Here is a 25550-nt window from a genome sequence, read left to right as displayed (position 1 = left end):
GAAGACATACCCAAACCAAATTAAATGGCAGGAGGATGGAAAGAATCAGATGTTTGATTATGGTGATCATCATCATCATTACGAACCATGGACTCACTGCCCGTTGGTGTCCAATGCCTCCTTCACTATCTTCTTCCACCTTTCTTGTCTAGTGCACGGTGTCACAGTTTCTGTACACCCATTCCACACCAATCCTTTATATCATCTATCCATTCTCTGTATGGTCTACCTCTTCTGTTTAAACCATCCAAAATATCAAACATAAATGGCTTTATCTTCCGGTCCTCACTCATTCTACAGATGTGTCCAAATAATTGCAGCTTCCGTTTTATAATCTTCTGCATTAGATTCTCTTTTGGTTGTATCTTCCGATAGAGCTCTTCATTTGTGATTTTCTGTACCCATTCTATTCTTAGAATCTTCCTGTAACAAGTTCTTTCAAATGCCAAAATTCTTTATCTTGATTCCTTATTTATTACTCATGTTTCAGATCCATGCAGTATGGCACTAAAGATGCATGTTTCTAGTACTTTTAGTTTTGTTTGCAGGCTGATCACTTTACTTTCCCAGATGTTATCCATGGCCTTCAGATTTTGAAAGTTTATTTTTCACTTGGTCACACTATAATAAATTTAGTTTAATCCTTTATCCAAGTGTGTGCAAACAAAGTTTGCACCTGAAAGTATCTTCAGGACTGGAGTAAAGTGGTACAACACTGGGCAACTCCTTGCAAAGGTGGAGCAAGCCACCAACACTCCTATCTCAGTATCTCCCATAATGCAAAACACATATCCTTGCGGATATGTATAATGTTATGCATTAAGGGAAGGGCCACTACCCAGACTAGTTTCGACCTTTATTGAGGTCTCTTCAGTGGAAGTCAGGCCCAAGTGGAGATACCATGCAGAAGCATTAGCAAGGTCATCTCCTCCTATAGGAGCTGCCAAACGGTGTGCCACCTTTTTATTAAATTACTCTGGATTTAGAGAAAGATGTTGAAAGTTTATTTTTCACTTAGTCAGACTATAATAAATTTAGTTTAATCCTTTATCCAAGTGTGACCTCAATAAAGGTCAAAACTAGTCTGGGTAGTGGCCCTTCCTTTAATGCATAACATTATACATATCCGCAAGGATATGTGTTTTGCATTATGGGAGATACTGAGATAGGAGTGTTGGTGGCTTGCTCCACCTTTGCAAGGAGTTGCCCAGTGTTGTACCACTTTACCCCAGTCCTGAAGATACTTTCAGGTGCAAACTTTGTTTGCACACACTTGGATAAAGGATTAAACTAAATTTATTATAGCCTTCAGATTTGTTCTTCCCTTTGCAATCCTGATCTTTATTTCTTTTTTACAGTCCAAATCATACGTCTATTTACTTCCCAAATATGTGAATTGTTCTACATTTTCTATATCAATTCCATCCATTTGTATCTTTTGTTTCATATTCTTCTCACCAAATACCATTGTCTTTGTTTTTTCCAAGTTCATAACAAGTCCAAATCTCTTCCCTTCCTCATTTAATAGTTTCGGTGTTTTTTGTAGTTCTCTTTCGTCTTCTTCAATAATAACAATGTCATCTGCAAATCTCAGATTGTTAATTCTCATTCCATGTACAGATATTCCTTTTGCATCTTCCTTCAGTTTGTCCATTGTTCTTTCTAAATGTGTGATGAAAATGCTTGGTAATATTGGGTCCCCCTTCTAGTACCTCTGCTTGTTCTAAACCATTTCCCCAAATCATCACCTATTCTAACTGCTGCAACTGCATTCTGATAAACATCTTTTAATATAGTTATTAGTTTTTTATCAATTCCACAGGATGTTAATGTCACTTTCTGGTCAATACTGTCAAATGCTTTCTGAAAATGAACAAAGTATACAGGGTGTTCGGGATAAATTTGACATATTTATAATTAATTATATTTTTCCGTAAGTTACATGTATTAACACACACTTCTCTTCATTTAAAAGTTTGGACCCTTCTTCATTCATATACAAGATGTCAGAAAGGATGGATAGCTGGAACCCACCTGAATCATGGAAGAGAATAACTTGTATCATGATGATTTGTGCCCGCCATCAAAATAAGGATATTACGACTGCTGCCCAATGCTCCCTGAATACAGTAAAAACAATCAGGCATGAACTAGAGACTTGCAATGGTGACTACGAGGATGTAGCAAGAAGAAAGATCCCTAGCAGACGATCTGATTGCGTTCGTACAGCAGAATTCCTCGCAAATCTGCAGGAACAGGTGTTGAAGAACCCTGGCATTGGAATTCGGGCTTTGTTCGTGGAGTTGCTAACTGTAGTCAAGCCCTGGATAACAAGGGTAGCCAATGGTAGGCCGTATGTATGGCAGCAGGATTCGGCCCCTTGCCACACCTCTGGGAAAAGTCAAAAATGGTTGTCTGAAAATTTCTACGACTTCACCAGTCCAAATGTTTGGCCTCCAAACTCCCCAGACCTTAACCCCATGGATTATTTTGTATGGGGCGCAGTTGAAAAAGACACCAATCGCACTTCCAGTAATACAAAAGCCCAGTTAATGGATAAAATTAAAACAGTTTTTGCGGCCCTTCCCAGGGAGACTGTAGTATCAGCTTGTTCGAGGTTCCGAAGCAGAATTGAAGCTGTGATCGATGCTAATGGTGGTTATTTTGAGTAAATCTTGTTGATAGTATTGTAATTAACTCTGCCTGTAATGTTTTTTTGTCAATTCATTAAATTTAATAGATACAAAGAAGATTTTCTTTTTCCTTACGAAACTGTCAAATTTATCCCGAACACCCTGTATATGGTTTTGTTTTTTCTCCTAGCTTTCTCTGCTATTAACCTCATTGTCAAAATCTGTTGAATTGTAGTTCTATCCTTCCTAAATCCTGCTTGCTCGTCTGCAAAGTATGCTTCCAATTGTGTTCTCAATCTTTCTGTCAATATCATCACCATCACTTTACCAAAGTGACTTGTGAAGGCAATTCTTCTATAATTTTTACATTCTAGCTTATTTCCTTTCTTGTATAATGTCACTAATATTGATTTCACCCACTCCTCTGGTATTTCCCTTCTTTCCATACCATATTAAACAGTTGGTACATCTCTGTAACCATACTTTCACCACCATATTTAATCATTTCTCCAGTGATGTTATCGTTACCAGGACTCCTGTTGTGTTTTAGCCATCCTATTGCTTTTTCTATCTCTGCTCTTGAAATGTCCATATCATGCTCATTACCTGGTGGTGATATCTGCTTCAATTATTCAGTTAGTTTCCCAATGCTATCTAAATCTAGTTTTTCTTCATATAACTCACTACAGTATCTTGTCCACAGCTGTACAATTGTTTCTTTATTCATCAATATTTTGCCTTTTTCATCTTTAATTGTGGTCTGTTTTAGTTGCCACTTTTTATTAATGGTTCTGATCATTTTGTATACCTCCCTTGTTTTGTGCTCTCCATTGATAGGCCTCAAATGGAATAATTCTACTGCATAATTTTAGTGGAAACATCTCAATATAGTTTTTCAGTTTTTCATAGTTTTTCAGAAAACATGACTAGTTTCATGTCTTGAAAAGTGTATTACCAGGCATGAGCTGTGCTTTTTTTTGGACTTTTCAAAGGCATTTGACAGGGGTGCCACATAAGTTGGTTTTTATGTTGCAACACATATGGTTTGGATATCAGGTTAGTGGATTGGATTGGCTTTCTGAAAGATATCAGAATTGTATATGGGGAAGCAGTATCACGGAGTAGGAAGGTTACAAGTGGAGTTCCACAGGATTCAGTACTAGGACCATTACTGATCAATCTTTATGTCAATGATATTGTCACTGGACTACAGGGATACCACGTTCAGTTGTTTGCAGATGAGATGATGTGAAGCTGATGTTCTGACTCTTCAATAGGATCTGAATAAGCTGGAAAGTTAGACAAATCAGGGTGCCAGTTTAATGCAACTAAATGTAAGGTTTTGAAATTTGGAATCCACAGATAGGATGCTTCATACTCACTTGGTGGAGTTCTATTGGAAGAAGTGAAGGAAAGAAACAAGGGATCTTGAGGTGGTTTTATAGAAATTTATGGTTCAGAGGACATAGTGTAAAAAGTTGTGAAGAATTGCTACAATATTGAGGAGGACACTGATCACGAGAGATAAAAGGGTGGTGGTCCCATTGTATAAAGCTTTGATTAAACCACACCTGAATTTCTGTGATCATATCTGGTCACTGGGATTTGAAGGGGATGAAGTAACCTTGAAGAGGGTGCAGAGACAGATAAAAAAAATGATATCAGGACTGTATAATGTTGATTGTGAGGAGTAAGGCATGCAGACTGCAGAGTTTGGTAGATGGAAGACAAAGGGGGAGATATGATTGAGGCATTTAAGCTGTTGAAAGGTTATTATCATATTAATGCTGAGGAGATTTTTCATATAGTAGAACAAGGGGTCGGACAAAGGACAAGGGATCATCCCTGGAAGTTACAAAAGAAAGTAGTGAGTAAAAGGAATAAGAAGTAAGTTTTTTGCATGGAGAGTGGTAGGAGAATGGAATGCATTGCCTGAAAGGGTGGTGAAAGTGCAAAACGTGGATGAGTTTGAGCAGTGGTAATGACTAGTGTTGACTTCCCAAAATGAGTCTTGTGGCTCCATGAAGGTCAAGAAAATAATAATAATGTTATAGACTATATTTTTCATATGTAAATGATCAAAATAAGGCTTTTTTTTAATTGCAAACCACAATGTAATGCAGTTCTAAATAGTATTGGCAGAAAGTCATAACTAAAAGTGATATAGTTATATTTCTTGCACTTTATTTTTGTACTGAAATATCTAAATATAGTGATATGAATCAGTATTGAGCAAAAATGCCTTATTATTATTATTATTATTATTACGGGTATCTCCATGGAGTCAGTAGACTCATCGCGGGAGACCCAAACTAGCAAAACAATATCTGTCATATCTCTTCTTGAATTCATTTACAGATGAAGAGCTCACAACAAAGTCAGGCAATGAATTCCACTCATTCACCACCCTCCAGGCAAAAAACCTTGTTCTGACACCTTTGTTAACCACACTCTTCTTTAATTTCCAGAGATGACCTCTTGTTCTTCCATCACTATCACACAGCTGAAACATTTCCCCTGCATCAATCCTATAAAAACCTTTTAGTAATTTGAATGTTTCTATCATATCCCCTCTTCTTCGCCTATCAGCCAATCTCTGCAATCCACAAGCTCTCAATCTATCAATGTAGGGAGCATTTTTTATATCACTCACCAACTTGGTCACTCTTCTCTGAACCCTCTCCACAGCCTCCTCATCTCCAAGGAATCCAGGTGACCAGACCTGAGCACAGTAATCCAAATGTGGAAGTATCAATGCTTTATAAAGGGGAATAATAACCTCTTTATCTCTGGATGTCAGTGTGTTCCTCAACAACCAAGTAATCCTATGTGCAATCTTGGACACCTTAGCAATGTGTCCTCTGAACTTCATCTCCTTATCTACCAATACCCCTAAGTCCCTAGCCTCATCAATCTCTTGGAGTACCTTTCCATCTATGTAGTACACAGCTGGTAATCTTTTAATCCCAAAATGCAAGACTTTACACTTTTCCACATTGAACTGACATCCATTTTCTTTTGCCCATTTTACCAGCTTATTTAAATCCTCCTGCAAACTTTCAACATCAGCTTGATTTTTTATTGCGCTACACAACTTTGCATCATCAGCAAACAACTGAATATCTCCCTTTAAGCCGTTTCCTATATCATTTATATACAAATTAAACAACATTGGCCCAAGCACAGAGCCCTGAGGCACACCACTGGTCACCTGCCTCATTCTGGACTCGGCTCCTCCATACACCACCTTATGGTATCTCTCCCTGAGCCATTCTCCTATCCATATCACCAATTTAATATCCATTCCCATCTGCTTATATAAATCAGGCATTTTCTTTTCTTTTAAGCACTGTTATAATGATAAGACAGGTACTTTTCAATGAAATTCTTGCAGTCTAACAAAATATATAGTTAGAAAAAAATGCACCTTCTATTTGTTAGGATGTATTTTTGTAAGCTTTTGACAGAAATTTTAATGAAATGCATAGATACAGGAGTGCATATTTCAACTGATCAGGCTTAAATTCTCTGGAAAGGACAATGTGGCTTTCACTAATTTATTAGGGAAAGAGAGTGCTGCTCATGATAGTAGAGGAATTATGTCTGCAAAAAAGTGGAGATGCAAGAGAGAAATACTGGCGTGGTTTTTAAGCAGTATGGTGTGAAGGTTGAGACTGAAAGGAAGACATTTAGTCCAATGTTGCTATAGGCCAGGGTGGTGATGAAGAAATGTATAAGTAGCTAGAGTTATTGAATAATGAAGGATGATCATTATAGATGATTTTATCTATGGTAATACAGATGGGAATGATGAGACTGCATCTGGTGATAAGGAAAATAAATTTCTTGAGTTCTTGAGAGAACTATCTTAGTCAGTATGTAAGGAAAGGCATGTGAGGATTAATAGAGACTTAGCTCTAACATTTTATCAAGTGTTTATAAACAGGGTGTCACATTTCCCCAGATTGTGAGAGTGACCATGAGGTGATCACCTGGGTGGTGGCCAGCCATATGAAGACTTCTGTGAGGAAAGAATATATGTGGAACTACAAAGTCAGTGATAATGAGAAGCTTAGGAGACAGCTGAGCCTCCATACATTGGAAAGACCCAGGTTCAAATCCTGTCTACAATGAGGACCCTTTATAATGTCTTTTCAATCAAATGGTGAGTTAGCAGGCCTCATATGGAGGTAGAGGGAAATTTTTCTTTCAGAAATTAAAGTTTCTCATCCTTCAGAGCATATAAACTGACCTGTTAATGCCTGTGTGTATTTATGCCTATAGTTTTGTGAAGACAGATCCACAGGCATAAATACTTATCCTTAGAAGATGCAGCAGAGGCATGATATGCTGGTTGCATTAATTTGTCAAGAACCCTAATCAGGAGAATCCACTCATCCTAAAGAATAGATGAGATGAAGAAGAATAAAAAGAAAACTTAGAGCTACAGTCTGGAATGAAGATTCAATGCTGCTTGGGCAATGAGCAAGAGATATTTAACATCAAATCAATGAATAAAGGGATTAAGCATGGAATCCGAAAGTACAAGGTATTGTAGAGGCAACACAAGATACATAATGGGAACAAGCAATTGAATTAAGAGTGAAGAGCAAGCCAGCTAGGTGACTCAGTTAATAAGAACAGCAAAAGTGCATTATGAGCAGAAATCAGCAAATACAGTCAACAAAAATCCTAGAGAGTTTTTCCAACATGTGGAAAGTAGAAGGAAGAATGATTATGGTAAGATAATGTGGATGAAGATGTAGATTGGTAAGCACTGTAGTGGACATATCAGTGAATAATTCGCTGTTTTAAGGATACCTGTGACATAAGACTTACGTTTGTTGTGTTTACGTGCATATATTCAGTGAATAATTCATCAGAATGTTTCATCCTAATCAGTACAAAATCATGAGAAGCTCAAGTGTAGAATCAATGGGAGAGAATGGCTTATTTATGAGTGAGAAGGAGGTATACGAGGAATTAAGTAAGTTGGAAAGTCAATAAGGCAACAGGACTTCATGGCATATCACACATTTTCAAGGATTGTTCCAGGGAGTTGGTGGTAGCTTTGGCATACCTGTTTAATAAGAGTCTTCCAACAAACAAATAACACAAGTTGCAAAGGAATGGAAAGAAGGTCAAACTGTTCCACTTCACAAAGGGGTGATAAAACTAAGACTACAAATTATAGATTAATTTTTATATTTGGGGTTGGGGTTAAGGTACTGGAGAGGTTAGTAAGAGCTAGCATACATAAACTGATTGATAACAACAATATTCTTTGTGCTGATAAATGGAAGTCACGTTTTACAAATTTTCTTGGGTACTATAAGAGGGTGATGAATGGATTGGACAGGGGAGATGCATATACAGTGGTGTGTTTAAATTTTGCAAAGGCTTTTTGATAGATTGCTATACAACAATTTGGTAACTAAACTGAAATGGGCGAGTCTTTATAACAGAGAGGTGGATGGGTTTTGGAGCCATTGTTGTTTAACTTGTATATTAATGATATTGGGACAGGTTTGACTAGAGGCATGCAACTGTCTGCAGATGAAGAAAAATTGGGAAGAATAACGAGGAAGTAAGTAGATGTTTGTGGTCTTACAGGAGGACTTGAATAGACTGTATGAGTGGGCAAGTGAGTGGAACTATCAGTTCAATGTTGCAATGAGATGTAAAGCATACACTTGGTGGAAAAATTTTGAAGGAGGTAGAGGAGATCATTGAGCTGGAAGTGGCGGTGGAGACAAAGAGCTGAAGTTCAGGGGCCACATTGCACAAGTTGAGTTTGATGAATGGAAAGATCTGTATGATACTGAAAGATTGCACTTAAATGGATTCAGAGTCAGGTACCTAGAGAGCTTTGTTCACAGAGTGTAGAAGCACACAGTCAGGAAAACTAAAGAAATTAGGGTGGATGCAGATGAGTATGTATGTGTGTGTGTGTGTGTGTGGACATGAAGCAAATGAGTGTGTGAATGAACAACAACAACAACAAACAAACAAAAAAAAAACGCAGAATCTAGTCTCTCAGGCAACAGTATCAAATGGGATAATCAATTCAGGATGTAAAGGTGGTTGGTGGTCTAAGGGGATGCTACAGTTTCTAAATACTAATGTTAGAAGCATCAGGAATAAGGAGACGGAGTTTTGGGCATTGGTTAGAGCAGCTTCACCAAAGTTATCATTGTTATTATTATTACATGACAATTACTCCTCCAAGGACTCATTGAAGGAGGGCACTCTACTCTATACCTCTACGTCTCCACTACTTAATTCACCAGCTACACAAAATGCCACAACCATCATCATCTACAAACAATGGCATCCTACTGTCTGCCACCACTAGTATTTTTTATCTGTAAATTGTATTATAGGCATTAGTCAGTAATGTAGCTAGAGCTTATGCCGCCCAGGTCCCTGAGTTTGCTGCCCTCTCAATGCACATCAAAAATACTACAAAAAGTCAAAACGATGTATAGGGAATTAAATCAAAACACTATGTTCATTTTTGAAGTAAAATGTTAATTCCAACATTCTAAAATGTTATTTTTTTTGCTTTTCTGTTAGCAAAATCGTCTATGACATTGGCAAAGTCTATTTCATAGTAATGTAGGTAATTCTTAATCAATTTTAATTTAGAAAAACTTCTCTCCCAACTAGCAACACTTACAACAATTGTGAGGAAAATGTGCAGTAGTATTACAATATTTCGAACTGAGTTTTCGAGACTATATTTTAGAATTAACTGCAAAAGTTCAAAAAGGTTCAAAGTGTCGCCTGGGGCAGTCTGTGCTCCCCCCCCCCCAGCTATACCTCTGGCATTAGTGAGACTTTGCTAACAGCAGACAATGTAATTACAGGGATAGAATGTGGTGGATTTAGTATTTTCAGGGAGAAAAGAGTAGTGGAGAAAGGGGAAAGAGTATTGCTGGTGACAGCAGATGAATTGCAGCCAACAAGAGCAGGAATCAGTTGTCAAGCAGATGGGAGTTCTCTGGAGTCAATCTGGTATGAGATTGAGCCAATAGGACAAAATATAAAATTGGTTGCTGCTATAGGCCAAGGATAATGTGGAAAACATACATCAGTAGATTAGTTCAATGAGTGCAAGTCAAGTAATTATTATGGGGAAACTTCAACTTCTTAGACATAGATTGGAAGGAGGCAAGATCATGGGGCAAGAAGGAAATGGGATTTATACAATTACTGAGAGATAATTACTTGAGGCAGAATGTGACAGAGAGGACTCAGAGTATATGAGCATGTTGGACCTTGTAATAGGATCAGAAGATCTGTACATAACTAAAGTAGCTACAATGCCTCCACAATTGGGGAAAGTGATCATGTGATCTTAACTTGGGAGGTAGCAAAACATGAGGAAATTCCTGTTAAGAATGGGTACATATGGAACTACAAGGCAGGTGATTATGACACACTTAGGAGGCAGTTTGAAGCAGTGCCATGGCAGAGAGAGATCTGCAAGGAAAGGATATTCACAGTGCATGGAGTATAGTCAAAGGGGCATCTTTCTCTAGATAGAATGACCTTGGGTATACAGTGTATACCCAAGGTCATCAGGATAAATTGGAAAAGATTTAGATGGATGAGTAGTCATTAAGCATGAGTTGCAAAAAAAGAAAACGTTGTGTGGAGAAAGGTAACCAGCTAACTCATCAACAGTAGTACAAGAATCGAGTAAGACTGGTGACCATCATGGTAAGGAAGGTGAAATCAGCTTATGAGAAGACATTAGCTGAGCAGGCGAAAGGAAATCTCAAAGTTTTTCGATACGCAGCAATTCAAACCTACGATCTGTTGGTCATGGGTTTGAATTGTGCATTGGGCATGGATGTTTATAACTGTCTTTAGGTGGAAGATGAATTTCAATGCCTGGTGTAAGACCACCTACCTGCTTATTTGAGGCCTGAAGTGGCTTGAAAAAGTTCCATGTTCGGTCTCTAGAGCAGAGTTTCCAGACTATGTAAAGATCAATTTTAAAATAATTACAAAAAATGTATATAAAATTGATAAAAATGGCAAAAAAAATTCTTAGCCCACCTACGGTACAAAATGTACTAAAGGTTTATAATAATAACATTTCATAGGTGGGAACGTTCCCACACACAAAAAAAAGTAGCAGGAAGAATGACTATGGAAAGGTAACTTTAATGAGTGTAGATGATAGAGAGGTCACAGAGGCAGACAATATTGTTGAGCTACTGAGTGACCATTTTGCAAAGAGTGTACCATCCAAGTGAAGATAAAGGTGTCAGAACAAGGTTTTTTGCCTGGAGGGTGGTGAATGAGTGGAATTCATTGCCTGACTTTGTTGTGAGCTCTTCATCTGTAAATGAATTCAAGAAGAGATATGACAGATATGGTTTTGCTAGTTTGGGTCTCCCGCGATGAGTCTACTGACTCCATGGAGATACCCGTAATAATAATAATAATAATAAAAAAAAAAAAAAAAAAAAAAAAATAATAATAATAATAATATTGTTATGACCAAGGAGAAGGACTGATATGAGAATAGAGATTGAAGAACTGGAGGTACTTAGTATCTTGCAGAATCAATGCAAATACAGCTAGGAGATTAGGTGGGATATCAGCTTGCATTTTATGAGAATGTGCAGGGGAACTGGCGATGCCTTTGACTAAGCTGTTTAAGTCTCAGCTCTGACAAAGTCCCAAGAGAGTGGAAGAAGGGCAAACTACTACCTTTACATAAAGTATGATCTAAGTCTCTGGTAGCAAATTATAGACCAATCAGTATCTCAGGAGTGGTAAATGAACTGGAAAAGTTGGTCAAAAAGAGAATTCAGCAATGGATGGAATAGAATGTGATACTGTATTGAGGGGCAGCATGATATTGTGAAGGGTAGGTCATGCTTTAGTAAACTATTAACTTTTTATAATAGGTTGACAGCTAAGTTGGATAAAGAGAATGGCTACATAATGATACTGCTGGATTTTGCAAAGGCTTTTGACAGGATACCACCTGGAACTCTATTATGCAAACTGCAACAATTGGAGATGACAGAAACTGGTAACATGGATAGAAAGTTGGCTGATGGACAGATACCAAAAAGTAGTGTATGTATATATATATATATATATATATATATATATATATATATATATATATATATATATATACACACACACACATATATATACACACACAGTAGAACTCGGTTATAACGAATTCCAGGGGATGCATATATTTGTCCGTAATAACCGTTATTTGTTATATCCAAGAAGGTCATAATTTAAGCGAATTAAAAATGTTTTCAGATTTTTCTCAGCATAGGTATATTGGGTAACATAAATACATATGTGCATACATACATATAAAGAACAAAAATTTATTTTTAAAACTTCACATTTTTACATAAAAAATCATCAAGCGTGCTTTGCTTTGCTTTGCACAAGACGCATATTTCATATGTTTGAAATTGTTCCTTATACCACTAAGATGCTTGAATGTGTCATCTGAACTTACAGATCGTGATTCCATAAATCTTGTTAAAATATGTAAAGCACTTTCTGCTTCACACCAGATAATGATTTTCTCATCATTGCTATTTTCTTCCTCGGAGTCACTACTACTATTATCTTCTTCTGGTGTATGAGAGATTTGTTTTAAGATGTCAGCATCTGTCGGTATACCTGAAGTTGTGACGCCATTATCAATGTCTATTCGAGGTTTAGAGGTGCAAGAGGAGAGTGTGTTCCAAATACTGAGTACTCTGGATACCAGTAAAGCTGTTGGACTGGATGGTATTTCACCACGGTTTTGAGAGAATGTGCTAAGGAACTGACAGTTCCATTGACCTGGCTTTTCAATAAAAGTCTGGCTGTGGGAAAGGTACCCAGGGAATGGAAGGAAGGTAAGATAGTGCTGCTGCATATGAGCAGTAGCAGACTGGAAGTGTCTAATTATAGGCTTGTTTGTGTGTCATTCAGTAGTTGTTAAGGTCTTGGAGAAATTAGTGAAGGACTATATACAGCGTTGGGCAGATGAGGGTAATGTTATCTGTGAGAGTCAACATGGATTTGTTAAGGGGCGCTCTTGCTTTAGTAATATGATTGCCTTTTATAATAAAGCGACAAGAGCAGTTGATGGGGGAAAGGCATATACTGCTATTTTTTTTGGATTTTGCAAAGGCGTTTGACAGGGTGCCACATGATAAGCTGATATTTAAGTTGCAGCACATGGGTTTAAATGTCGGGGTTAGTCAAATGGATTCAGGATTGGCTGACTGATACGTATCAGAGAGTTGTGTATGGTGGGGCAATATCAAGGAAGCAGAAGATTACAAGTGGGATCAGTACTGGGACCTGTATTGTTCAACCTTTATATCAATGATATTGTCAATGGATTGCAAGGGAACATTCAGTTGTTTGCGGATGATGTGAAGCTCGGAAGGGTTATCAGTAATAGTGCTTTACATGCATATTACCTGCAAGCATGCATAAATATTCCAAGAAGGATCACATTAACTTTCCTCCAACACATCATTCAATACTTAATTGATACTAATTCAGACATTATCACAAGCAACTTATGAATTAGACATACTTAACCATATAAGTTCTTCCCTTATTCAAATTCAATCTAACCGCCAGTTAACAAGTAACCTCTCTCAATCCTTTACGATTTCAAGTTACAATCATATAACATATTACAAACAAAATAATGGCTTACTTGCTAACAAACTCGAGAGGAAAGTCCGATTTATTTCGTATCACACATAGAGACTTCCGTCCGGTCAATCCTCGAGAGTTTTCCTTCATCAAACGCACTGGGGGTTCTGCTGTAGCTACCAGGAACCTAGAGCGAGCTGCCGACAGAGAAACATCGGATGGCGGGAAGAACGATCATCCTAGAACTAGGGAAGGAGCCCCGTAGACCTCGTAGGTGAAGAGCCAAGCAAGAGACCAAATGCCAAAAAGCCCAGAACCATGTGCTGCATTGCCTTTTATTCCATTTTTCTCTTATGTTCTTAATTGTTCTTAATTCAAAGTATTATCGATTTTTCTCCTTTCTTCTTAATTCAGAGTATTCCAGGATTAGCCAGAAACAATGAAAGATTTGACATCATTGCTGGCCGCCAGATCTTACGATTTTGGTGGTATTCAGCGCTAATCTGGCTAAACTCCTATAGCGTAGGTGCATTTCTAACAGCAATTTATTCTTTTATATTTTTGCATCTTACTAAGCACATTTTTTTCTTATAATTTAAGACAAAAAACTGGAAAATCTTTAGCGAAAACTCTCTTAAAAAATAATTTCTTGCGAGATTTTACAGCAGCCCTGTAAGAGGATATGAATAAACTAGACAGATGGGCAAATGAATGGGGGTATCAGTTCAATGTAGCAAAATGTAAAGTCTTGAGGTTTGGGGAGCTGTACTGGAGGAGGTAGGAGAGACGAGATCTGGGGGTGATGACTGATAGAAAACTGAAATTCAGGGAGCATATTGCAAAGGTGGTGAGGGTAACTCAGAGGATTGCTTAAATACTGAGAAGAACACTGACCTGCAGAGATAAAAGAGTTATCATTCCGTTGTATAAGGCCATTATCAGACCACATTTAGACTACTGTTCTCAGATTTGGTCCCCAGGATTTGAAGGGGATAAATTGACTGTGGAAAGGGTACAGACACATATAACAAAGATGGTTTCAGGACTGTACACTATGAGTTATGAGGATCGACTGAGGGAATGTGGACTGCAGAGTTTAGTGGATAGAAGAAGGAGAGGTGAGATGATTGAGACTTTTAAACTGTTGAGAGGCAGTTACAGGGTAGACATTGGAGAGTTCTTTCACTTGGTGGAACGGCAGGAAGGAGCAATGACAAGGGGCCATCCCTGGAAGCTACAAAAGGAGGCTGTGCGCAAGAGGGTGAGGAGTGGTTTCTTTGCGTGGAGAGTGGTTGAACCTTGGAATGCATTGCCTGAGAGAGTGGTTGGAGCAGGAATGGTCAATGGGTTCAAGGAGTGGTATGACAAGCTTTGTGTTTCCTAAAAATGACCTCCTACGATGAGTCTTTTGACTCCATGGAGGCCTGGATAATAATAATAATAATAATTTTACTTGAATAAAATATGGTTCTTACAGCCAATTTCTGCATGGATCTTCTTTCAGCTCAAGTATCACTATTACCAACAATGTTTAGCCAATTTGGTAACATGCAAATGCTATAACTCTTCTCTCCTTTGTTCTTAATACTTCAGGCATTAGTATACACATTAATGTTTCTTAACCTTTCTTTAGTGACTTCCCCCCATAAAAAAAAAAAAAAACTTTTATAGTCAATTTTTTTTCTAATCATCCCTAATGCAATTTTAAAGAATAACATACTTTATACTTAAAAAACGTTTAAATTTGCCTGCTGTATACAAAACCTTAGCAGGAACCAAGGACTAATCTTGCCCGTGATCTGGAAGACCCTTATTAGATCCCTCAATTCACCAGAACTGAATTATAGTGCCAACTATAGAACGTTCCTAAATAACAACAAGTGATATCATGCACGCTCTATACATGTATTGTACGCGCTCTGTTCTTAGTTTAATATAATTGGAATCGGTTGATTATAGTTTGTAACAGTTTTTTACTTTTTAGTGCCTTACATCAGTTATGTACCCTGAAGATGCCAACAGCCTTAGTTGGTGAAACTAGTTGGTATAACATAGTTGTTTATTATATGCACTTGATCAATATAATCCCATTAAAAGTCATTCCAATACTTTATACTTACTATTTTTACTCAATAGGATCATTTGTTTATAAATACTGAATTAGTTCGATATTAGATAGCTTAATTCTAATGTCTCCCCTTGCACATATGTCAAATCTGTTTCTTTCCTATTTTTGAGATTTTATTCTGAACTAAAACCAGTTCCAACCAATTAAGATGTTAAAAAATTTAGAACTAATTTAGCCATTTAGACAATGTTACTGGATAAAACGATTTAGTCATTTTTAATTCCCACAAATCAGTCATTCCACATGTTGCAGCTGCAACTATCACTTTTCACACAAGAGGAATCTAATTCCTTACAACAATCACTATTTTGATTATCTTTGTGGTTATTATAATTACAGTTCTATAGCTCTCATGCTCATTAAAAATCACTCACTTCTATACATGTGCTCAAACTTCCTCCACTCTAATTATTCTGGTTTCCCCCACTCTTCACATCAACTACAATTCTTCCCCCCACACAGAATTTTTTCCAAACAATGTAAGTTCACTGAAGTGCAACCAATTTACAGACACAAATTCTTCCAGCCATGAAAATCACTGCATATATCCATGCTGCAAGTAATTCTTCCTACACAATCTTAACACTGAATCATTTGTGGGCATAACTTTTTTCTCAGCTCATTCCTATCAAATTGTAGCAATAGACTCACAATCTTGACTTTTATTTTATTTTTTTCATGTTATTCACCTGAATCATTACAATCAACACTTCCTCCACCTGCCATAAAACATTAATTCTCTTATGACAAGAGATTATTAGATGACAAGAGAGAATTTCAAGTATTACATATTACAAATCTGCACACTTTTTGAAAATATCAAATCAGAACATACATAAATATAAAATGGGACATATTTTTCTTTCAGGACTAGCAGAGCACAAATTTGTAAATAACAACAAACAACAAAAACATAAAACTAATTAAAATATAACACCATCCTTATGAACTTTTAGCCAGACCAATCAAAGAATGTATGTGTGTGTGTGTAAAACTAATGGACAAGCAAATAGGGTGTTAAATAAAAGTTCTATTATATGTCATTCACTGATGAATATATTTTGAGATATTTTATGAATAGAAAATAAATCTTACTTGAATACAGCAATCAACAGATTAACAAGAAGAATGTTGGCAATGAGCAAATAGACTGACATGATTGCAGGATTAATCCACATGCCTGTTCGACATGGTATCTGGCCCTCAGCTTCTCCACATTCAGCTGTGCAATAAAAAAAAAAAAAAAAAAAAAATGCTTCTTTTATTTACACTTGGCAGACAAGTCAGAAATAAAGAAAATAAAATGTAATACATAAGTAAAATATTTATTATAGTAAGATATATGATGCAGATAGTTAGATGATAATGACAACAAGAAAGGGGAAGGTGAGGAGACAGGAGTGTATTTTTGACTGTGTTGAATTAAGTTCATGGACAAAGAGAACTGTGTAAGCACATTGGATTACATCTGAATGAAGAGGCACTGGTAACAGTTAAAGGTCAACAAAAAGATCTGAGAAAGTAAGAGGTAACGTGAAAGATCAAAGTAATGAGACTGAAAAATGGTTGCAAATGAATCATGAGAGGGGAAGAAGTGTGAAACCAGTGGAAAGAGAGAAACATATGACAAGAGAATGGATATGCAAGGCAGGGTAAGGATGTACAGGGAATCAATGTACAGAGAGTTAATGTTGGCATTAGTAGTGAATGTGTAAATGTGTGTGTGGTCAATGTAAGAAGGGGATGTATCAGAAAAAAATATAGAACAGGTAATGATAAATGAGAAGGACCAAGTTCAGATGTGCAGAAGTTACAGATGAGAATTGCAGAAATAAGACTAGTCATAGAACAATCATTTTTTTTTAAATCCTACTTTATTTTTTTTTAATTATTTTTAGTTTTATATTGATTCCATACACAAGAGGTCGAGGGACCTATAGGCACATCACTTGTGCAGAGTGCAGATGAGGACTGAGATAGAAGTTTATCGATTTTTTTTGAAGAGTTGCAGTAGTTGTTTGGGAATACTTCTTGAGGAAGGCTGTTCCAGAGGACAGAGGTGGACAGAATAAAAGAGGATGAACAGAAGTGGGTTTGGTGTATTTGCAGTCACACAGTAAAGGGATGCCGGGCAGCTGAAGCTCTTGTATTAATGCAACAGAAAGTGGAGTAATGATGATTGCTAATTCACTGGAGCAGTGATCATGGAAAGCACCTGAAGAACAGACACAATGCTGAAACACTGCACTTGTGAGATAGAGGTTGAAGTGAGTCTGTAAGAGAGGGATCATCTATGAGCCTAATCTATGACCCTATGAGTTTCTCTGTTTATTTACAGATGCCAGGATTATCAGAAACAAGGAGGATGAAATTTCTGCACCAAATGGCCGAATTTGTTGAAGCACTGTTAGTGTAATTAAAACATAACTAGAAAAGGATGATACAATGAAAGGAATAGTAGAGATACTGAGGTATGGTGTTTTTCATGATGATGAGAATAACAACAAGAGAAAGCAAGAGAGGACATTCAATAACAGAGGAATTGTGCTTGTATAAGGAATACACATGATAGGAACAGGAGTAGTATTTTTGATAAAACATAGGATACGATATGATATGAAAGCAAGAGAGGACATTCAATAACAGAGGAATTGTGCTTGTATAAGGAATACACATGATAGGAACAGGAGTAGTATTTTTGATAAAACATAGGATACGATATGATATGATATGTATCCTGTTCACTGCACAGCAGTGAACAGGATGGAATATTAGGAGGATGGCCACAAGCCTAGAAATGTATAAGCAAACTGACTTAGTAAACAAGACAAAGGTGATTATTATTATTTTAATTATGGAAATTTAGAATGAAGAGCATCCAGAAGTAAGAAAAATTCTTCTTTAAAAGCTTCCTGAGAATGAGAAGTGCAAGAAGAGAAAGGCAGAGAGGCCACTGATGATAGCAGAAGAACTGCACCCATATTCAGAGGCCATCCCTGAAATTTATGTAAAAGTGTGATGAAGAGGGGTGTGAGGAGGGGTAACTTTTTTACATGGAGAATTGTCAGCGAATGAAACACATTACCAGAATATGTTGTTAATGCAAGGAGGGGGAGAAGTGTGAAACCAGTAGAAAGAGAGAAACATATGACAAGAGAATCGATATACAAGGATTTTAAGATTTGGTATGATAAATATGTTGTCAGTTGAATGAACCTCCCATGATGAGTCTGCTGACTCCATGGAAGGTGCAATAATAATAATAATAATATTAAGGTACACATGAAAAGGAGAAAACAGATATAGAAGTTCTGAGAAAGTCGGGCATAGTGTGCTATGCCTGACTTTCTCAGATGATGAGATATTAGTTATATGAGAAGTTAATCTTATATAACTAATATCTCTTATATAAGAGATATTAGTTATATAAGAAGATGAGATATTAGTTAGATGCTTCTAACTGTCTTAAAAAAACAGGACATGAGTGATCCTCATTTTGTTAATTATGGGGATACAGATTGAAATGAAGAGATAACAACTAGAAGCAAGAAAAATTAATTTTTTGAGTTTTTGAAGGACAATTACCTTACTCCATCATTATTATTAGTATCCAGGAGGTCCTAGAACTAATTGAGGAGTATCACCCCTCCCCAATGTTACACGGCCTAAATACTTATTATATCTCTGTGAACACAATCACCAAGGGCACACCAAATAGTAGTAGATTCCGCACTCACTAAACACAATGAGAAAATATCTGGACCTCATATGTTTCCCAAGCATACCCTTACTTGGTTTCCAGAGGTGACCCCAACTACCCCCCCCTCCACACACATACTTCTCATGAGTGTAAAATCTAACTTGTGTCTACACTGTAAAATTCCCTTACCAACTTATATATTTCTGTATTTTCTTGCTTCTGCCTGTTTCTTGAACTTTGAAAAACCACATTCCCTTCTGTCTTCACGTGCACAATTCCATAGGCAAGATATCATTTTGGTTAGCCCATCAATGGATCATTGCAATTGTCTCCCAATCACTATAGAATGGAGGTGACCTTATCTGCACATATTAGTCCAGTTGTAGTCTTATCAAAGTCTTGTAAAGCAGGAGCATAATGTCCTTCTTCTTATAAGTGTAAAGTTCTTTTCAAGAGCATAGTTACTTAATGTGATAGCTGAACCATTTAAGCAGCATTTGACTTCCACTTCTCTGTCCAGTGTCAGTCCAAAGTCTAGCTTCATTAACTATTTGCAGTGTCAGTACGGTTAGCCTAGCTGCTATGCGCTTTGCAACCATATGCCTGGAAAAGGAGTGTCCTAGGTTCGATTCCTGTCGGCAACATGAGGAGCTTAAGGATCTTTCTCAGACAGAGCCAAGTTAGATGGTCTTGAGCAGCAGGATTTTCCCCCCAGTTTATCTGAGGGTTTTCATCTCACAAGCAGGCAAACTGGCCCCATGAACACACAGGCTAGTCATAATATAGTACTTAATCCCTTATTATAAGGGCTCAACCAGTCCTAACGGCATGGTCGAAGAACGGGGAGAATCCCACATGAATAAAAAATAAAAACTATTTGCAGTAAATTCGCATTAATATAATAGTATGCCAGCAATGTCTTCAGTCCAAAAGGCATAAAATGACACTTAGCAACAATCAATTGACATTAGTGTCATTTGTCCATAGACCAAGTCTGTTTATTACTATTATTACTATGACATCTCCAAGGAGAGTCCATGAACTCTTTGCAAGAGGGCACACCCCACCATCTACAATACTTATTTATTTATTTATTTATTTTTTTACACACAATGCTACTATCTACAAACAACATTACTATGATTGTTTCAATGAGTTTGCAGGAATTTTTTTTTTTTTTATCAGCTGTCATTTAACATTATTTCCCCAACTTTGCTTCATAATCAAATAACTGGATATTACTTACTAGACCACTTCCAATATCATTAATATACAAGTTAAACAACAAAGGCCCAAGTATAGAATCCTGTAATATGCTAGTGGTCACCTTCCTTTTAGACTCGGTACCTCCATATATTACTCTCTAATACCTGTCATTAAGACACTCTCTTATTTGCCACAAGTATATTTTGAATATCCATTCCTTTGAGTTTATATAAGAGTTTCCCATATGGAATATTTTCAAGTCCTTGACAAAATCCCATGATGTAGTGATCAAGTATTGTGGTATATATTCATCCCCCTTATCCAACTTTGGAGTCACTCTATTATAAAAGCAAGCAAATTGCTAAAGCAATAACAAAGTCATATATAGAGGATCAGAATGATATCTACCCACCTCTGGATGTGAACCTAATTAGCTTCTACAAGACATTTAATGATCACTACAGAGAATTCAATTGGTCTATAATTGGTTACTACTTTCTCCATGCTTGTGTAATGGAATTATCTTTTCCATTCATTAAGAAGTGTGCTGTTCTGAAACTCCAGTTGAATAACCAAGTTACAGGCTTTAATAATTCTTTTGCACATTCCTTCAATACCTTTGCAGATATCCCATATAACACTACTACTTTGCAATAATATTGAAATCCTTTCATCAAGTTACAATGCAGGGTTTGGCTGGGATGGTTACCTCACTCAAGTGATCACTTAACAACTCACCTACTTCTAAAGCATCTGATACTTTCCTACCTTTCACATTCACTAAGGTTATTCTTCCAAGTAATTTTTGATTTTGTTTTATTATTATATCATTCCACATATGAAAGGTTACAAGGCCTACAGTAAATAAATGCTCTGTGTAGACAGAGGTCAAGAGCAAATTAATCTGTTGATATTCTTTTGAAAAGCTGGAGGATGTGGTCTTTGGGGAATACTACCTTTTACATTCATCACCTTCGCTCTCCTGGCATGCTTTTTTAATAAGACTTCTGGGTCTAGTCATTGCCTTTTCCCTAGTATTGGATCTATAATATTTTCTTTTTCATGCAGCTCTTGCTTTAAAATCTTAGTAATTCATTTCACTCCTATGTGATTTATTCTCCTAATTGTAAAATGCAGTCATACACTGCATCCTTCAGACATTCTTTGCAGATATCTTGTAATATCATTAATATACTAGCTCGTCCGCCACGTCTTCTCCACACTGAGAAGTGTCGGGATAGGCTGGAGCGTTTAGGAATGGAAGCTGACATCGGGACCGTAGCGGAAGAACTTCGGCGGGAGTTTATGAAAATGAAAAATGACCTTCATCTTCTTCATGAGGAAGTGGAAGTGATCGGTACGGAGATACTGGAAGTTAAAGCTGAGTTTAATGTGTTAAACAGAGAAATTAGGACTATAGAGATTACTTTAGCTGAAGTAACTAGAACAGGATTACATATGGGTGAGTCTTTGGTGAATGATTCAGTAATAAATAGTATGGGAGTGATTGGGAGTCAACATAATAAAACCACAAGTGGCCAAGAAGAAATGAGATGTAGTGAGAGTGGGGGGGTAAGTAATAGAGAGTTGAGTAATGAAGCTGGGAGAGTCATGCTGAATAGTGTAGAGAATGAGTCCATGAGTGTGAACTTGAATGAAGTTAATAGTGGTAAAATATATGGTGATTCTATGATTAAGGGTATGGAGAGTGGTATGCATGAGGAGTGCTTGGCTGATGGTACAATAGAAAGAGTGGCTTTAGCAATAAAGAGAGGGCATGAAACAGACAAGATGATAGTATGGTGGGTACGAATGACCTGAGAGGTAGTATAAATCGGGTAGGAAAAGATTTAAGAACATTATTAGATATTGTGAAGAGGAAAAGTGTCAATGGGAGAATAGTGTGTGTGCTGCCTCGTTTTGACAATTACGAGTTAAGTAGACGAGCAATGATAATGAATGATATGATTGCAAGAATGTGCAGAAAAAGAGGTCTGGAGTTTGTTGATGTTTGGAGTGTGTTTGAAGGAAAAAGGCAGTTGTATGCTAGAGATGGACTGCATCTTAACATGGAAGGACATAAGAGATTGAAGAAGTTATTGTTTTCTGAACAGGTTGAAGTTATTGGGCAGGGAAACTAATATTGAAAAGGTTGAGTGTAAGAGAGAGAAACTTTAGCACTGATTGTGTATTTATTGATCCTTATAGGCAGAATAAATTGCAGAAGAGAGGGGGAAAAAATCGGCATAGGACTACGGTAGTTAGTGACTTATATATCAGTTCTAAAGCCGGTACAAGATCTAGAGGGAATCTGCAATTTTTGTATACCAATGCTAGAAGCATTAGAAATAAGAGAGAAGAATTTTTGGCATTAGTCAGTGAAATCTCACCAAAAGTTGTAGGCATTAGTGAAACTTGGCTGTCAGCAGAAGATGTGGTCACTGGAATTGAATGTGATGGGTACAGTATTTTCAGGGAGGATAGAGAAGATAGAACAGGAGGAGGAGTACTGTTGATGATAGCTGATGTGTTGCAGCCAAAGAAAGTAGTATATCATGATGATAGACATGTGAATGAGAGTTCATTTGAGGCAGTCTGGTGCGAAATAGTGACCAACGCAACCAAATATACAGTTGGATGCTGCTATAGGCCAGGGAGTACAGGGGGAGATATTGAATTCATGCATCAGCAACTTAGTGCAATGAGTGAAGGCTTAGTGATTATTATGGGGGATTTTAATTATGGTGATATCAATTGGAAGGAGGAAATATCACGTAGCAAAAAGGAAATGGAGTTCATACATCTGCTACGAGATAATTACTTGAAACAGCACGTAACTGAAGGGACACGTGGTGTGAGAGTGTTGGACCTGGTTATTGGTTCAGAGGTTATGTGCATAAGTAAGGTGACCTCGTTACCTCCAGTTGGTGAAAGCGATCATGTGGTATTGACTTGGGAGGTTGCAAAATCTGTGGATTTTTCTATTAAGAAGGGGTATGTACGAAACTACAGGTTAGGCAATTATAACAAGCTTCGGAGTGAGCTTGCAGCCATCCCATGGCAGAACATATTGCAAGGGAAAGATGTTAGCAGTGCTTGGGATAAAATCAGTGGGTATCTGAGGAAAGCAATATCAGATTGTGTCCCCATGGTCAGGAGGTCAAACAAGGCAGGCATTAGATGGATGAGCAGTAGTATCAAGCTTGAACTACAAAAAAAGAAAATGTTATGGAGAATTTACAAGGAGAAGGGCGATCAGGACACCCATGAGCAGTACAAGGCTCAAGCTAGGAAGGTTACCAGCATAGTAAGAAAAGCTAAATCAGATTATGAGAAGACCTTAGCCAAAGAGATCAAGGGTAATCACAAAGAGTTCTTCCGCTATGTGGCAAGTAAGAGGAAGAATGACTTCGGAAGGATAACCTTAGTGGGTGCTGATGGTATTGAGGTGACAAAATCAGATGTAATAGTTGAGTTACTGAGTGATCACTTCTCAAAAGTCTATCACCCAAGTGAGGATATCTCTATACCTATAGCAATACCTAATGTGAGAATTGAAGCTAAAGAATCAGAGGTATTAAATATATTGCGAAACTTAAATGCAAACACTGCGGTAGGCTTAGATGGAATATCAGCTCGGGTGTTGCGTGAATGTGCAAATGAATTGTCAACCCCTCTTACCTGGATATTTAATTTAAGTTTGAACTCTGGTAAGGTCCCTAGGGAGTGGAAGTTAGGCAAAGTGGTTCCTTTGCATAAGGGTGGCTCTAAAACTGCAGTATTGAATTACAGACCAATCACCATCTCAGGAGTAGTGGTAAAAGTATTGGAAAAGTTGGTTAAAGACAAAATTCAAGAATGGGTGGATCAGGATATGATACTCTATAGAGGCCAACATGGTTTTGTTAAAGGTAGATCCTGCCTTAGCAATCTATTAACTATCCATAATAGAATAACATCAGAGTTGGACAAAGGAACTGGCTACACAGTGGTACTTCTGGATTTTGCTAAGGCTTTTGACAGGATACCCCATAGAACACTGTTACGCAAATTGGAGCAGATGGGAATGGATATTAAATTGGTGATATGGATAGGAGAATGGCTCAGGGAGAGATACCATAAGGTGGTGTATGGAGGAGCCGAGTCCAGAATGAGGCAGGTGACCAGTGGTGTGCCTCAGGGCTCTGTGCTTGGGCCAATGTTGTTTAATTTGTATATAAATGATATAGGAAACGGCTTAAAGGAAGATATTCAGTTGTTTGCTGATGATGCAAAGTTGTGTAGTGCAATAAAAAATCAAGCTGATGTTGAAAGTCTGCAGGAGGATTTAAATAAGCTGGTAAAATGGGCAAAAGAAAATGGATGTCAGTTCAATGTGGAAAAGTGTAAAGTCTTGCATTTTGGGATTAAAAGATTACCAGCTGTGTACTACATAGATGGAAAGGTACTCCAAGAGATTGATGAGGCTAGGGACTTAGGGGTATTGGTAGATAAGGAGATGAAGTTCAGAGGACACATTGCTAAGGTGTCCAAGATTGCACATAGGATTACTTGGTTGTTGAGGAACACACTGACATCCAGAGATAAAGAGGTTATTATTCCCCTTTATAAAGCATTGATACTTCCACATTTGGATTACTGTGCTCAGGTCTGGTCACCTGGATTCCTTGGAGATGAGGAGGCTGTGGAGAGGGTTCAGAGAAGAGTGACCAAGTTGGTGAGTGATATAAAAAATGCTCCCTACATTGATAGATTGAGAGCTTGTGGATTGCAGAGATTGGCTGATAGGCGAAGAAGAGGGGATATGATAGAAACATTCAAATTACTAAAAGGTTTTTATAGGATTGATGCAGGGGAAATGTTTCAGCTGTGTGATAGTGATGGAAGAACAAGAGGTCATCTCTGGAAATTAAAGAAGAGTGTGGTTAACAAAGGTGTCAGAACAAGGTTTTTTGCCTGGAGGGTGGTGAATGAGTGGAATTCATTGCCTGACTTTGTTGTGAGCTCTTCATCTGTAAATGAATTCAAGAAGAGATATGACAGATATTGTTTTGCTAGTTTGGGTCTCCCGCAATGAGTCTACTGACTCCATGGAGATACCCGTAATAATAATAATAATAATAATAATATGCTAGTGGAAATGATATGACTATATTCCATGCACTGCTAATTCCTCTACCATGCAATTTTTCATGTCAAGGTACTGCATCCAGCTGCCATCTCAGTC

At 37.4% G+C, this 25550-nt stretch overlaps 1 protein-coding gene across 1 annotated transcript in view; it reads right to left on the bottom strand.

The window, feature by feature from the left end:
* The window catches only part of Trpm (transient receptor potential cation channel, subfamily M), a 410993-nt gene that overhangs the window by 34410 nt on the left and 351033 nt on the right, over positions 1 to 25550 (bottom strand). Inside the window, 1 exon segment of the mRNA XM_090403483.1 lies at positions 16513 to 16639. Coding sequence (XP_090259609.1) covers positions 16513 to 16639 — 127 coding nt within the window.

This window comes from Typopeltis vanoorti, chromosome 14, assembly GCF_054136105.1.
Source record: "Typopeltis vanoorti isolate ZY-2024b chromosome 14, IOZ_Tvanoo_1.0, whole genome shotgun sequence".
In the NCBI taxonomy this organism is placed as follows: Eukaryota; Metazoa; Arthropoda; class Arachnida; order Uropygi; family Thelyphonidae; genus Typopeltis; species Typopeltis vanoorti.
Note: the sequence above shows the minus strand (reverse complement) of the source record. Positions and strands in the feature narration are given on the sequence as shown.